General features: G+C 44.3%; 1 protein-coding gene across 2 annotated transcripts in view; it reads right to left on the bottom strand.

The window, feature by feature from the left end:
• Positions 1-16,939, bottom strand: part of VWF (von Willebrand factor) — a 250,378-nt gene that overhangs the window by 205,247 nt on the left and 28,192 nt on the right. For both annotated transcript variants that reach the window (XM_063134384.1, XM_063134386.1), the window contains exons 7-11: positions 7,974-8,190; positions 6,259-6,381; positions 4,233-4,344; positions 3,466-3,512; positions 165-301 (exon numbers count right to left, since the gene is read on the bottom strand). In XM_063134384.1, coding sequence (XP_062990454.1) covers positions 165-301; positions 3,466-3,512; positions 4,233-4,344; positions 6,259-6,381; positions 7,974-8,190 — 636 coding nt within the window. The remainder of the gene's footprint in view (positions 1-164; positions 302-3,465; positions 3,513-4,232; positions 4,345-6,258; positions 6,382-7,973; positions 8,191-16,939) is intronic.

Genomic DNA, 16,939 nt, shown 5'->3' with positions numbered 1-16,939 from the left:
TACTTTGCAGTAGTGTGGTTTCAACCTTTCAATATATTGCAATATAGTGCCCACAGCTAGGCACTTCATCAAAATGGTGGCGTTTTGCAGGGAGAGAGTATTCACGCACAAGAAAGAAAGAAAGAAAGAAAGAAAATATTTTCTTGCAAGGAAGATGCCCTTACTTGGACAGTCTCTATGAATACAGAAAATGAGTTCATCTCACAATCTCGAGCAAACAAGTAATGGCAGATGCCAGTGAAGGTGAAATGTTTGTTGTCAAAGCTTTTGAAATGGGACTGGCCAGTGACCGAGCATTCACCTGGAAAAGAAGAAGACAAAAAGCTGATTTCAAACAAAACCAAACAAAATGACTTTAGACTAAAGCAGCCTCTCTTGCTTTTATTAAGTCAAAACAAAAAAAGGCAGGAAGAAGTCCTACACAGATTACTGACTCCTCGTGGTTGGACAATCCACGCAGAGTTGCTTGTCTCAAAGGTTACTTCTCTCTGGCTGCAATTCAAAGCATACTTCCTTGGAAATGAATACCACTGAAATATGTGGAACTGAATTTATAAAGGTGTTTAGGGTAGGAATCTCAGATAACTTTCTAAAATGGGTGTACCAATGGTATACTTATGTCTGAGATGACAGACCTCAGATACTGAAAGTAGCATTAAAGAGGTCATGTCACTATGCAAGCTTAATTCACTTCAGTGCCCCTACCTTTAAATATGGAGCAATTTTCAAAGTGTGCTTGGGGGACCCCTGGGGTTCTTCAAATACTAAATTAAGGTAGTTCTTAATGAGAGGCTCTGTCATGGTGGACTAGCTTTCCTGAAAGGCAGTTTGCCCACCACTACCAACCTCCCTTGCCATCTGCAAACATAAGAGAGTACTGGGTATGTTCTAGGTCACAATCTCTGTTCACAGAGTTTAATGGTGAGATCCAAAACGCCTGGCTATTCTCTTCAGGATCCAGATATGTGCTCTAGAACAAGCCCCACAAACCCCGGGTTTGTCTGGCAGACATGCAATAGTTTCTGTATGGGGATGGTTCCTATGAAGGCAGACATATAATGCCTAACATTTTAGCAAACAGATTTAATAATGTCATCGGTAGTTATATGAATTCAGAACAAGCTGGTTTCATTCAAGCTGGAAGGCAGTTAAATATGAATATTAGAACAAATGATGGACATCATTAACAATACCCAGATTAGTAAAGCACCTACTTTATTATTGTTTTAGATGCCACAAAAGCATTTGACAGAGCTGAATAAGTATTTTTGTTTGAAGTTATGTTGCTTTCAATATATTACCTAATTTTGCAAATTGGTTTAAGACAGATTAATCCACATCCTGAGCAAACTTATTAGTAAATAGGCAGCTAGCCAAAAAAATAGGATTCTTAAAGGGGACACAAAGCAGGTTTGTCCATATTCATTATTACTTGCATTAGTAATTGAATTTCTCACTGCTGCAATACACAAATAACCTTGTATTTATGGACTCAAATTAAAGATAGCAGAGGTTAAGATAACGTTATATGCAGATGATATAATGATATCCTATGGAATCACCCAAACTATCTTTGGAATATTTGTTTCAGATTGAACACAAAAAAGGATCTCAGGATATATGTTAAATATGCAAAAATCTGAATTTAATACAATAAATGTTACCCTACCAGATAAAATACATATAGAATTTCAATGTGGTTTGCTTATAAGTAAAAAAGCAGTGAGATACTTGGGAGTTAAATTAATGGCTGATACCAAGAAATTGATTATCATGAGGTGAAAAGCTGGCAAAAGATCATGCTTGGCAAAATAAGTGATATTGGATTGAAGCCAATACCATGGCAAGCTTCAACAGATAGAGGAGGACTGGCAATTCCAAATTTATTCATGTATTATGAAACAGCAGCATTATATAGTTGGCAAGAGACAAAGTGAATGGATTGTATCAATATCTCCCTTGAGATACTCTTGTGAACCCCAAAATGATACCAATTACTTAAAACATGGGATAAAGGACAGTTCAGTCTGGATATGTCCCCATTGTTGTTGTTTATTCGTTCAGTCGCTTCCGACTCTTCGTGACTTCATGGACCAGCCCACGCCAGAGCCTTCTGTCAGCCGTCACCACCCCCAGCTCCTCGAAGGTCGAGTCTGTCACCTCCAGAATACCATCCATCCATCTTGCCCTTGGTCAGCCCCTCTTCCTTTTGCCTTCCACTTTCCCTAGCATCAACATCTTCTCCAGGGTATCCTGTCTTTTCATTATGTCCCCATTAGCAACAGTTATAAGGAACAACAACATTATCACACACACACCCCACCTCCACTGCAGCTGCTCAGAAAGGTGTATTTAAGCCCCGGGTGGGGCCCCCGGGTGGTGTGAGCCACGCGAAGCTTCCGCATGGCCTTCTCAGCACTTACCCCATACCAGCTTGCCCCCCTCCATGTGCCCCTCCCCCGACACCCCCTGCAGAGCAAGTCCTGCCTGGGCCAGTGCTGGGCCGCTACCACCACCCAGGATGCCGCCCAGGTCCCCTTGTGCTGCTTTCTCAGAACAGGGAGTACTCAAAGGCCAACACTCCTCCCGCCCTGGCCAACCTCCCTCTGTAGGCTTCCCTTATCAGCTTCCAACATGCGCATTCTGCCCTCTGCTCCTCTTCCACACAGAAAGCAGAAGTCCAGAGCCTTGACACACAGCCTGTCCCCTGCTCCTGCTCCTGCTCCTGGCCTCCCCAACCCCACTCTGCTCTTTATCATGCCTTCCCCCACCCAATCATGGGAGAAAACCCAGTGAACAGCGTCCAGGAGGGAAGCCCCCAAGGAGGAACACGGCAGCGTCTTCATGAGTGCTGCACTGGGGAAGGGTACAAAAGAGGAAGACAGTGAAGGAAAACATACGATGGTAAAACACGATTAAAGTGTGAATCTAAAAAATGTGACCAGAAGAGTTGGAAAGAGTGGCGATAGTTAAGCTGCCTTGAATGCCATAGGACAGAAAATTTATCTAGTAATGTTAAGAGAAAACACATGAGTGCATTGTGTGGGGTCATAGGGGCAGCTTTTGAGAGGCTTACCTGTCACCTACATTGTGGTTTTTTGGGCGCCAGTTGAAGACCTTTTTATTTGCCCAAGTTTTTTAACCCTTTAATTTTAAAAATTGTATTAGTGCATTTTTAGATCTTTGCACTGCTGCTGGCTTTTACCTTGGTTACTACTTTGGTTTTATTCTGTTTTAAACTTATATTATGTTTTATTATGTAATAATATGTTATGGTTTTAGGATTTGTCTTGTAAACTGCCCAGAGATCTTTGGCTAATGGATGGTTTAGAAATGTAATGAATAAATACATTTGTATGGGGAGGGGAGTAGAATGTTCTTCACGAAGTGGGAAGCTTAAAAAGTATGACTGAAATATGACGCTGATTCACGCCCTGGTCACCCCGTGTTCTGGAATCAACATACCTGGGCATGGTTCATTGCTGCAGATCCAGATACCATGCCTGCAAATACTGGGAAATACAATTTTTATTAATTAGATACAGAGACAAATTTAATATTTCCTATTATTTACACTACTAAGCTCCGGCTATTGGGCGGTATAGAAATGTAATTAATAAATAAATAAATAAATAAAATACTGTTGGTGCGAGCAGATAATAATAAGGCAGATTTGTGAATGGATTCCAACATTATTGTGCTGATTTGGACTGGGGCCATGGCACAGGGGACGTAGATTTAGCCCTTTCTGCCATGCGGATTTCCCAATACAAATACCACCACCACTCACTGCTATTAACCACACAAAGGAAACTATAGGGACACTCTTCTTCCTTGCAGCTAACAGTAGCTGTTACTGAAACATTCACTTGAAGTAGCACAGTACAAGATAAATGTTAGCACTTCACTCTTTTGCATGTATAGGTTGGTCCTCACTGTGTAAAAACAGAGAGTTAGCAAGAAATATACTTGTACCTAAGGAATAGTCACATCAGGTCTGAATTACAGGGGAAGGGATTCCTGCACTGAGCAGGGGGTTGGACTCAATGGCCTTATAGGCCCCTTCCAACTCTACTGTTCTATGATTGGACTCAATGATTGGACTCAATGGCCTTATAGGCCCCTTCCAACTCTACTGTTCTATGATTCTATGCCCCCTGCCCTCCTAAATCACCTGTGGAAATATTCCCATTGTGGATTATCCAGCAATTTCATCACTCCTACATATTTACCATGAGTTGCAGTCCCGGTAGACAGAAGAGCCAGGCGGGTAGCGCTTGCCAGAATTTATACAGGAGCAGTCAGAGCTGTCGACACAGAGTTCACCATCTAGTAGCTTGCCCTCTGGAGAGACCAAGAAATATGTGTATATGTGTGTGTATATATATATAGAAACATAAGTAATAGAAACATAAGTAATATTTTTTTTGCTTTAAGACAGCCTTCCCCAACGTGGTGTTCTCCAATTATTTTGGACTTCAGCGGGAGAGCGGGGAATTTTTTTTAAAAAAAATACTTACTTTTGCGTTAGAGCACTCATGCGCTCCTTCTCCTTTAAAAACAAAAAACAAAATGGTGGGTGTGACGTCCTCTTCCTCCTGGGACATCACATGCTGCATGTAGACAGGGCCGGCGCTTCCATAGAGGCCAGTTAGGCAGCTGCCTAGAGCGCCAAGGTAAGCGCCCCCAGAAGTCCCCCACCCCAGCCTTCCACCCTGCTCCCCAGCATCCCTGGCTTGGCTTCAGCTGGGCACCCGCCCAGCAGCCGAAGCCAACCCGGGACGCTGGGGGCGGGGACGGGCGGCTCCACGTTCTGACGTCCGGCGCACGCCGGACGTCAGCACATGGAGCCGTCTAACCGCCCTCCCCCAGCTTCCCAGCTTGGCTTCAGCTGGGGGCTCCCAGCCAAACCCAAGCCGGGACACTGGGGGAGGGGAAGGAACGGCTCCACGTTCTGACTTCTGGCGCACGCCGGACATCAGAACGTGGAGCCATCTGACTGCCCTCCCCCAGCTTCCCGGCTTGGTTTCGGCTGGGGGCTCCCAGCCAAAGACAAGCCGGGATGCTGGGGGGGGGGGGCGGCGAACGGACGGACGGAATTAGAGCTGCCCGCCCACCCCACCGCAGCGTCCCGCCAAGCCAGGAGGACTTCAGGCGAGGGACAGGTAACCTGTCTCCGCCTACCTGGGGTGGGGGGGATACGGTGGTGGGGGTGGTGAAAGCAGCTCACCTTGCCTAGGGCGCAAAAAAGCCTGGCACCGGCCCTGCATGTAGACAAAGGGGGAGATCTCGTGAGATCCTCCCCCCTCTGTCACGCCTCTGTCCCCCATATCATGAGATCCTCCCCCCTCTGTCACGCTAGACCTGGTAGGTCTAGCCATGGCCAGGCTGACAGTGAACAATCTGCCCCACATGACTCTGTGATGCACTGGAATTCCATAGCAGATGAGAACACTAGAAAAAGGAGTGAATGGGAGAAGGGGCATCCCAGGTCACAGGCACACCCAGGATTTAATGCGGAGGTATGGGGAGTGGCTTTAACTAAAAAGGGGAGGTGGCAGGTTGGGAGCGCAATATCCACGACACCACATGCCACAAAAGACCTCACAACGCACCCAAACCACAGGGGAAAACGTGTGAAGAAGACCGTTCCTAGGCCAGGCCTGCCTTTTTAAGCCAACTGAGCCTATTAGAGGAACCAGCCTCTCTTGCCCACACAAAGGAAGTAGGGGAATCTGCTGTTTTGAATTGTGCATTTTGCTTCCTAATAGGATGATTTTTCCTTTTATTTCTTTGGGGAGTTCAACTTATATTTGCCCTGATGAAGAAGCCTCCTCTCCTGTAGTCAGTGAGCTAATATAGGACAGAGTACCTGTCTAGTTGAAAAGAGTATACAATCGTGTTTCTCCATGCTCAAGAAAGAAACCCCTCACAGTATAGCTGCCTTTCTTTCCCTAACAGCTGAAATCATTTAGAACTAATTCAGAAGTATCCTAGAATCTGTAGGCAAAAGGAAGGCATTCATGGATCACTGACCAATGTTGGAACTCACATAGACCTTTATTTATTTATTTTAAATAGAAGCCCTTTGATAAAATTCACATGCAGGCAGTATAGAAACTGCCTTAATGGGGGACAGAGAAAATGGGAGGCAATGAGAAGAAAGATAAAAACAGACACTGATTTCCTTCTTTAAATAAAATGGGAAAAGCTAGACCCCAAAGTTTCCTTGCATACACAAATCAGTAGATAAATTACCAGGGCAGCTGCAGCCATCAACACATTTTTCTTGACACACTTCATTGATATTCAAGCTCTGGCAGGTTTTGGCACAAGGGGATGTACACTCCTTATACTCCAAGCCAATTTGACATCTTGGCCCTGGAAAGGTTACATGAATTTCAGACACAAATACCTCTTTAAATCAGCTTAATTAGATGGAAGGAGTACAATCGTACGAAGCTCAAATCTTCTCTATTTTCTTTTTCAAAATAAAACTTACTAGGGACACTTGTGGATTTTGTCTGGTCCCTACTTAGAATCAAACTGGGCAGATTTGCACTTCCCAAGTGAATGTGTGGATCAGAACACAGCTCTGCTTCTGATTCTTTGCTTCTCTACATTTTGTGATTCTATTTCCAGCTTTATAAAAAGTACCAACATGCATATAAAATGTGTATTTTATTACAAAACTAGCTGATATACCTGGTATTGCCCAGGTTCCTAAACAATGTTTATCAGATTTATTTGATAAATAACAAGTATCTCTGTGACTTATTCATCTTTAAGATGATAGGAGATTTTTATTTTGGCAAGGAGGATAGAGAAGCAGCTCTATGTAGCTTCACTCAGTCCTTGAGAAATAGATTCTTATATTATTATACAATGTGGTTTCTCACAATGGCCACCAGAGGTGTAGTAGGCATAAGCCTATTTTTTTTATTAAATTCTTTTAAAAAATACTTAAAACCAAAAAAATATGTGTTTTTAGATTTTTCTGGAACATTGTACAGCCAGACCTATCATCATGCCAAATTCCAAATTTCTAACTCATCTGGAATTGGGTAAACGTTTCCAGACATACAAACCCACATACATACTTTCAGCTTTATAGGTAGAGATGTATATCAAATGTATATTTTGCCATAAAGTATGTATAAAACAGGGATGAGGAATGTGTGGCCCTCCAGATATTATTGGACTGCAATTCCCATCATCAGCAATTCCCATCATCAGCAAGCTAGAGCTGATGGGAGTTGCAATACAAGAACATCAGGATGGCAACATGTCCCCCAGCCTAGTATAAAATGTTCACAAATTTTCACGTGATTTTTTAAAAATTAAATGCAGATTAATGGAGGAACAGGACAAATGTGAAAAGATATGAAACTGACACGGACCAAAACTAGTTTGATATGTCCATCACTAGAAGTTGCCAACAGTGTCTTTGTCCGAGCATGCCACAGAGGAATCGCAGCTCCAAACAAATACCATCCCATCATCCTTTAAAAATGGGACACAGTTTAAAATTGGGGCAGTAAACATGGGGAAAGGTGCTACCTGAAGCACCCCTAGGAAGCTAATAGGAAGCCTGAGCCGTAATTGGACTACTAGGCTTCCACTTGGCATACTGCACTAGCTGAAGCTTTGGAACCATTTTCAATGACATCCCAAAGTAGCCCCAACTAGAGTTCAGTCACTGCAGCTGGATTATATGAAAGCCCAAAACGAATGACATCATACCCCAAAGAGCCTGATGATCTCGTCAAGTGGCTGCATGTAGACATTAAAAAGCCCTGGGTACAAAATGGAATTTTCAAGTTATCCAAAACTGGTGTGAGCACAGAGATGCAACGATAGGGCAATGCTCCATCTTTGCACGCAGAGAATCATGTCCAGCTTTGAGTTCAGTACTAGATGTTCAATATGTGTCAGTCTAAGGTGCCCAAACTAAACTACATGATGAAACTTACTGCACGCACTGCTGGCAGGCCATCCTTCCAGAATCACACCTTGCTGAGCGCAGTTTCTGGCATACTCTAGAAAAACTGGGCAGTGGCAGTTCTTATCCTGGGCACATCTGCACATGTCTTCTTCACAGAGGCTAATGAATTGCTCTGTATCAACCAGGTGATGACATTTGGAAAATACAGTGGATGTTCTTAGCAGCTGGCAATTTTCTATAGCATCCTACAGGTACAGAACAATAAGAACTGTCACAACATTTTTACAATTAACCTGATTGGAACAGGAGTGGACTGAGGAGGGAAAAGATGTTACTATGGGACTCCTCAGAAGCTCTTCCCTTTCTCCACCCCATGAGTTTTCTCTGGGGAGAGATACAGAGTGGGGTTCAGGTTTGCATGCTCTCTCCCTAGCTAATCTCTTGTCTTATGCACTGCAGATACAAGTGAACCCGGAGATCCTGCCGTTTTTTGAATATGGCAGCTCTTCTAATCCTGGGAGATACTCTAGTTTCCACTAGTAGTGAAAAAGAAATGCATCAGCTGCTCACAATCTCCCGTCAGAACCAATCCCTGATAATTTGCAAAGAGAGAAATCAAGGAAAAGACCTTCGTATCCAGTAAGCCAGTGGATGACCTCAAATTCTAGTACTGGGTTCCAAGGGTCATGTGCGCAGAAATCTACTCACGCAATGAGATTTCCCCATAGGATCATAGAAGCATTGAATAGTAGAGCTGGAAGAGGCCTCTAAGGCCATCGAGTCCAACCCCCTTCTCAATGAAGGAATCCACCATAAAGCATACCTGACAGATGGTTGTCCATCTTCCTCTCCCTCCTGCACCCCCCCACGCATTCCCCAAATCTGCTCCAGGGGGTCCCCCAACCCTCCAGAGCAGGTGGCTCTGGGCAGAACAACACAGTTTAATACAATCCAATGTGGTAGAGGCCTATCCACTTTCTCCATGCATAATTTTCTATTTCTCCCCAAACGTAACATTTTTTGAATGTTAAGTATGACATTGTAGCCTTTCTTTATATAAATAATTAGGGGAAGTTGCTCCACAACCCCTTAATCATTTGGGTTGCCCTTTTCTACACCTTTTCCAGCTCTATAACAACATTTTTTTAAAAGATGTGAGGATATAACTATATGCAGTAAGCCAAGTGTGGTTACACCACAATTATGATATTGGCAGTTTTATTTTTAATTCCTTTCTTAATGGTCCCCAACACAGAATTTGCCTTTTACACTACTTTGTGCTTGGCCAACGTTTTCATAGAACTGTCCATTACAACTACAACAACCCTCTGGTCAGTCACCTCCAGCTCAAATCCCATCGACATATGTGCAATTGGGAGTTTTTGTCCTAGCATCAATCACATTACACTTTCTTGCGTTAGGGTGACCATATGAAAAGGAGGACAGGGTTTCTGTATCTTTAACAGTTGTGTTGAAAAGGAGATTTCGGCAGGTGTCATTTGTATGCATGCAGCACCTGGTGAAATCCCCTCTTCATCACAACAGTGAAAGCTGCAGGAACCCTGATCTCTAGGAACCCTGATCTCTCTAGGCAGGGCTCTTGCAGCTTTCACTGTTGTGATGAACAGGGGATTTCGCCAGCTGCTGCATGCATACAAATGCCACCTGCCGAAATCTCCTTTTCAACACAACTGTTAAAGATACAGGAGCCCTGTCCTCCTTTTCATATGGGCACCCTACGAACTGCAGTTCGGAATCCAATGTCATTTTGGTGCCCATTCCACCGATTTGGAGAGATCCTTGGGGAGCTCTCTGCTGGTCTTTTTCTTTTAACTACACTAAATACTTTCATGTTACCAACAAACCTCGTTACGGCGCTGCTCAACCCTAATGTTTATGAACACGTTAAAAAGTACCAGTCCCAATATAGATCCTTGGGGGACCCCACTGTTTACATTTCCCCATTGTGAAAATCTGTTTTTTAACTAGTTAAAGATCTATAAGACGCACTCTCCTCTTATCCCATGACAGCTTAGCTTGCTTAGTTAGGAGCCTTTTGTGAAGGCCTCTCTCAAAAGCCTTTTGGAAGTCCATTGGACTGACCATATTTAGTATTCAGCTACTTTGCAGTGATTCCTTGCCTTGTTCGTCCTTCTCAGAACATTTCTGACTTCAGGAGGCCTAATCATATATTTAACATCTACTGATTCCATTGGAAGAGCTCAGAATCCTGGAGCTCTTTAGAAGTCTTTAGAAGACTTCTAAACAGGGGTTTGAAGAGCATGAAAGTACAAGGCAAATTCCTTAGCTTAGTGGTGGGCAAAATAGAGACTGAACCACAGCTATTGTTCTCCGCCCCGACAGCTGACCATAGCACACTGCAATAAGCTGGAGAATGGGTGAGCTTGGCATTGCTGAGGCAGAAGTTAGCAAACAAAGAAAGCTGTTTTCTTGATGCAAAAGATCAAAATTCTTCAACAGGCGCTGGTATTGCTGGACTGCTGTTAATTGAACAATGTTTCGCTTTCAGAGCAAATATATTAGACTAATGTTTGAAAATGCTGTAAAAGTCTCCTGAAACTGTGTAACACAGAGGCTTCACTTCTTCAGCCTGCAGGAGAAAGATTCTTCTGTCAAAACAGCTACAGTTCATGGTAGCTGGTACGGACATGACTGCTGTGATATCTTTTGTAATCTGCAGTTCACCCTGGCCTGGGCTTCTCGGTGCAGAGGCAGTGAGAAGATCAGGGCTGGGCAAATTGTAAGCCCTTAGGAGAATATAGAATCATAGAATAGCAGAGTTGGAAGGGGCCTACAAGGCCATTGCGTCCAACCCCCTGCTCAATGCAGGAATCCATCTTAAAGCATCCCTGACAGATGGTTGTGCAGCTGCCTCTTGTGCAGCTGCCTCTAGTGTGGGAGAGCCCACAACCTCCCTAGGTAACTGATTCCATTGTCGTACTGCTCTAACAGTCAGGAAGCTTTTCCTGATGTCCAGCTGGAATCTGGCTTCCTTTAACTTGAGCCCATTATTCCGTGTCCTGCACTCTGGGAGAATCAAGAAGAGATCCTGGCCCTCCTCTGTGTGACAACCTTTTAAGTATTTCAAGAGTGCTATGATGTCTCCCCTCAATCTTCTCTTCTCCAGGCTAAACATGCCCAGTTCTTTCAGTCTCTCTTCATAGGGCTTTGTTTCCAGTCCCCTGATCATCCTGGTTGCCCTCCTCTGAACACGCTCCAGCTTGTCTGCATCCTTCTTGAAGTGTGGAGCCCAGAACTGGACGCAATACTCTAGATGAGGCCTAACCAAGGCTGAATAGAGAGGAACCAGTACCTCACGTGATTTGGAAGCTATACTTCTATTAATGCAGCCCAAAATAGCATTTGCCTTTCTTGCAGCCATATCGCACTGTTGGCTCATATTCAGCTTGTGATCTACAACAATTTCAAGATCCTTCTCATTTGTAGTATTGCTGAGCCAAGTATCCCTCATCTTGTAACTGTGCATTTGGTTTCTATTTCCTAGATGTAGAACTTGGTTTTTATCCCTATTAAATTTCATTCTGTTGTTTTCAGCCCAGCACTCCAGCCTATCAAGATCACTTTGAAGTTTGTTTCTGTCTTCCAGGGTATTAGCTATCCCACCCAATTTGGTGTCATCTGCAAATTTGATAAGCGTTCCCTGCACCTCCTCGTCCAAATCATTAATAAAAATGTTGAAGAGCACTGGGCCCAGGACTGAGCCCTGCGGTACCCCACTTGTTGCCTCTCCCCAGTTTGAGAAGGTTCCATTGATAAGTAGTCTTTGAGTCCGATTCTGTAGCCAACTGTGAATCCACCTAATAGTTGTTCCATCTAGCCCACTTTTAGTTAGTTTGTTAATCAGAATGTCATGTGGTACTTTGTCAAAAGCTTTGCTGAAGTCAAGATATATGACATCCACAGCATTCCCACAGTCCACAAGGGAGGTTACCCGATCAAAAAATGAGATCAAATTAGTCTGACAGGATTTGTTCCTGACAAATCCATGTTGGCTTCTAGTAATCACTGCATTGATTTCAAGATGTTTACAGATTGACTTCTTTATAATCTGCTCCAGAATTTTCCTAGGGATAGATGTCAGACTGATTGCTCTTTAGTTCCCAGGTTCCTCCTTTTTGCCCTTTTTGAAGATAGGGACAATGTTAGCCCTCCTCCAGTCGTGCGGCACCTCACCCGTCTTCCATGATTTTGCAAAGATAATAGACAAAGGTTCTGAGAGTTCTTCCGCTAGCTCCTTCATTACTCTTGGATGCAGTTCATTGGGCCCTGGAGATTTGAACTCATTCAAGGAAATTAGGTGTTCTTTGACCATTTGTTTATCAATCTCAAACTGCAATCCTGCCCCCTCAACTTCTGCTTCACTTTTTCCAGGGGGGTCATAGACCCGCTTTTGGGAGAAGACCGAGGCAAAGTAGGAATTGAGCACTTCAGCCTTTTCTTTGTCATCTGTTATCAATTTGCCATCTCCATTAAGCAGTTGAACCACCATTTCTTTCCTCTGTCTTTTACAGATTTGGAATGAGCTTACGAGAGAATGGGGAGGAGAGAACAGCAGGTGGTGTAAGCAGGCAAATCTTGGTGCATGATTGCAATAACAAAACACACGCTCCAATGTCCAGTACATTAAGGATGGTCCCTCGCTGTCCAGTGGCATAGTGGTAAATGTTGAAGTGCAGGCACTCATTATGACAGTCCCCACAGCTATGTCTCCAATAAGAACCCAACAATGCAGGCAGCTGTGTTGATCCATATCAACAAACCAGTTCTAGCAGGTCTCTTGTGAAGCAAATGGGTCTTAAAGCATCTCTACATTTAGGGAAAAACCCACACCTTTACAATTTCTGCTTTTTCTGGGGTCTTTCCACATTGACTACGGCTCCTTTAGACAATGACCAACAGTGACATGTGATTTGTAATTGAAAACCTCCCCTCTTGGCAACTATCCATAAAGTTAAATGAAACACTGCCGCCTAGTGGTCCAGATATCCCATGATAATTTTAAATTGTGCATTATCTCTGATCTTTTTAAAAGAGGGATTACTGGGGGAAGGCACAGGCAACGTCCTGGAGGTTGACGCCATCATGTAAAGGACCTGCAAACTTCTGTGAGTGGCCAATCATGAGTATGCAATACATTCTTCATGTAGAGAAGCTCTTGTCAATTCAAGACATTCAATTACCTATCCAAACCACCTCAAAATACTTTGTATTACAACAGGGAGCAATGTATTGTTGCTGCATAAATTCATTTCCATCCCTCATTCCCTTCCCTCTTTTCTATCTGCTCACTCTAGTATAGCTCCTGCAGCTTTAACTGTTGTGATGAAGACAGAATTTCATCAGGTGCTGCACGCATACAAAGGACACCTGCTGAAATTCCCTTTTTAATACATCTGTTAAAGATACAGGAGCCCTGTCTTCCTTTTCATATGGTCATCCTATTAGTGACCAGCCATTAAAAGCTCCATCAGATGAGTGATTTATTGCACGCCCGTTACTGGGCACTCACGGATTTTCACAGGTCCCTCTCACAATGATGTTGGCATCCCATGTGCCTCCCACTCCTCCTAGCCTTCTTCACGCAACAAAAAAACACCACAGTATGTCCAACTTATTTTTTGAGATGGAACTTCCTGCTATCATCTGCTGTGTGCTGGAGAAGCAGCGTGATCAAACGGCTCACTGAACGGGCCACGTGCAGGTTGTTTACTTCCTCTTTCCAAAGAGGAAGTAATGAGGGACAAACATGCCTGCGGAGAAGTGACGGTAAGCAAACACAATTTTTCTCAATGTGATGCTCTAAGAACCAAGGCTATTTCTGCCTGCCCAGTCCCACTCTGGGTCCAGTTTCATGAGCATGTGAAAGGCTTTGGGCAACTGGCTTGATATTTGCCAAAGCACTGCAGTCTCTTTGAGTATGGCTAGTTGTCAAGGGTGGGGAGGAGTAGACTGGAGGCTCCATCCCACCAGCATTTTATCGCACTCTCGTCATGCCTGGTTTGCAGTTTTGCAGCGCAGCACTCAGATGATGCCGTGCCTGTCCTGCAGACACCCCACCTCTTCCCCTCCCTTTTTTGTGTTTTCCTAGAGCGGGGAAAGTCTGGATTATTTCCCCCAAATGGAATTAAAGCGCCCTTCATCCCCCATGTAGTGCCATTGTCTCGCTATTTCCCTTGTTGGAGGAAGTGCGCATTGAAGGGATTGCTTGCTGATGAAAGAGGAGGGGAGGGTGATTCTCCCCTTCCATGCCCGTATCTAATGAATGGGCTTGTGCTGAACCCACCCTCCTTGCCTGCAGCTCCCTCATTTTTAAAGATAAACAGATGAAATTTGTGACTTACTTCTGAATAAACACATATAGAACTGACTTTTAATAGTGTGGCCACTCAAAAGCTTTTTTAAAGTCTAATACAGCAAACTGGAAAGAAGTGCTCTGCAACCCTATGTTTACTTCTCAGGTCTGTTTACTCAGAAGTAAGTCTCTCCATTCAACAGGGTTTACTCAAAGGTAAGCATGTATCGGATTTTAGTATGACTTTGATGTAAATGCAGTTGAAATCAGTGGGATTTACTCTTGAGTAAGTGAATCAAGCCCGGGCAATAAACAAGCTCCACTGAACACACACACACACACATGCACACACACCCTCTGATTCTGCCTTAATGCACCCCTATGCAGAATCGGAGGTGTGTGTGTGTTAACGGGAAGGAATGATTGGGGTTTTCCTAAAAAAATCCAGGGATAAACTGATCTGATTCAAACGTGGCTTGCCTAAGAGATTTCACAGTCCCAAGTTTCATCTCTTTATCTTTAAAACTGAGGGAGCTGTAAACATTTTGGTTAATTCCCATAGGAGCTCCAATAAGCGAGGGGGGAAGGCTGCAACTTGATCACAGTGTCCATCAACGCCAACAACCAATGAGCTGGAGGGGAAGGAGAAGGGGTGGGGCATGGTGGGGTGGGCTCAATAGCAGCAGGAGAGCAAACCAGTGAAAAGAGAGTTCTCCAGTATAGCGGCCATCGTGAAAGGGAGGGACATTTGCTGCACTCATGAAATGGAGGTAAAAAATGCGGAGGCAAACCAGGGTGTGATGGAGCTCTGGCTCAGGGTGGAAAGGGGAGGAGTGGTGTGTGTGTGTGTTCTAGGCAAGCAGAGCACTGAGGCTTTGGCAAGCAGCTCTTCAGAAAAAGCCAAAAGGTAGAAGAATCAGTTGGCAGAAATTTCAAAGATAAGAAAACAAACAGAATGTGGATATGGAGCAACCCCTCCATTTTCTATCAACAAGCCCATTATCTGGATTGCTTTGGTGATGCTGAAGGAAACATAAGCTGAAAACCAGCTTGGCAGAAACAAAGTTAGCCCATCAAAGGATGCCCTGAGGCAACTATGTACACAGTAGACACCAGGGGGATATGCCAGATGCCCTCCTCCGGGGTGGGAAGGGTCATGGAGCCACAGGGGTTAGCCTTGGCCACTGCTGAAATCCCACACCATCGTCCTTCTCCCCTGACAAACCTCCATGGTGAGACTTTCCATGCCTACGGATTTATGCATAGAAAACGCCTTCCCACCAACATCAACTGGATGGTCCTCAGGGGAGGGGCAGGGAGTGCACAATTCCTGCAATGGGCCGCTGACCCACAGCCCCCTCCATGCATTCATTGAATGCTGAGAGGGGGTGGTGAGCAACCCACTTGTGATCCGATATTCATCTTCCAGACTCATTTGCATACCCACAGAAGCAAATATTTGATCAGCTTCTTGTAAGGTTGCAGCTTTTTTCCTGGGTCTGTTCCTGTAACAGCAATCTTGCACACAGAAATACAGTAGGTGAAACTTTCCACATCATTTATCTTCACCTGCTAAATTTCTTCAGATCAAGCCGCTATTAAAGGCACAGGAGAACAACAGTGAGTGAAACTGGGAAATAGCTATTACAAAGCCACGTATTAAGGATGAACTAGGCAAGGTGGTACAAACTAGGCATGTGCTCCGCTCCGATTAGAACTGGAGAATCTGAAGCGAATTGGCATGCTCCGCCTTGCCCAGAGGCGGAGTAGAAGCGGACCACGGACCCTTAGAAGCAAGCCGAAGAGAAGCACCCATTTTCGGAGCGATCCTCTTTCCGCGGACCGATCCGATCGCCATTTTGAAACATTTCGCCCATAGGATTGCATTGCGGAAAAGAAAAGGGGATAACTGTGTTGTTTTTGAAGCTATCTTTCTGAAACTTCTTTTGCTTAGAGAGTCGTGGCTGGGGGTCATTTTGAGCCTACTCTCAGCTCTCTGCGTGGTGCAGTTCGCTTGCTAGAATTTTTTTAAAAGTAGGGTAAAGGTGGGGAAAAGATTACCTTTTCGATTGCTGAGGGGCAGAGTCAACTCCCGGTCATGATCACATGATCCCAAAGTTGGAGGAGGGGATAGGCAAAACGGGTAACTTGGGATTCTGGGAAACTTCTCTTTCTACTCTGAATGGAGTTTTCCCAGTGTTTTTTTTAAAACAGTAGCTCCACCAAATGCACAAACACAACCTGAAATCATACTAACAAATAGGAAACACACAGCAGTGCTACCCACCCTAACTTTGGGGAACAACTGAATACATGTGGTGCAAGGGGATGAGCTCCCCTAGGGCATGTGGAAGTGCCCTCACTCTCCTGTACTTGGAGGGCCATCAGAGCCCTCCAAAGAGTAACCCAGTGAAGCAATGCCTATCATGAGTTGAAGTGAGCGTTTGCTTCTTAAAGACTTGTACCTAGACAGGACCAGTCAAATTGGCAGATGCTTCCCCCTTTGGGCACGTCCACCCCCCCCCTCTTACTGGTAAAAGACAGATATAGCCTTTTTAAAAAAGTTCTTCTTGTTGTTTATTCAGCAACACTGCTGCTTTTAATTCCATCCCTCCTTTGTTTATTTATTTATTTATTTATTCCATTTTATATGCATTACT

Source organism: Elgaria multicarinata, chromosome 9 (genome assembly GCF_023053635.1).
Source record: "Elgaria multicarinata webbii isolate HBS135686 ecotype San Diego chromosome 9, rElgMul1.1.pri, whole genome shotgun sequence".
Lineage (NCBI taxonomy): Eukaryota > Metazoa > Chordata > Lepidosauria > Squamata > Anguidae > Elgaria > Elgaria multicarinata.
The sequence above is the reverse complement of the archived record's forward strand: the minus strand, read 5'-3'. Positions and strand labels throughout refer to the sequence as shown.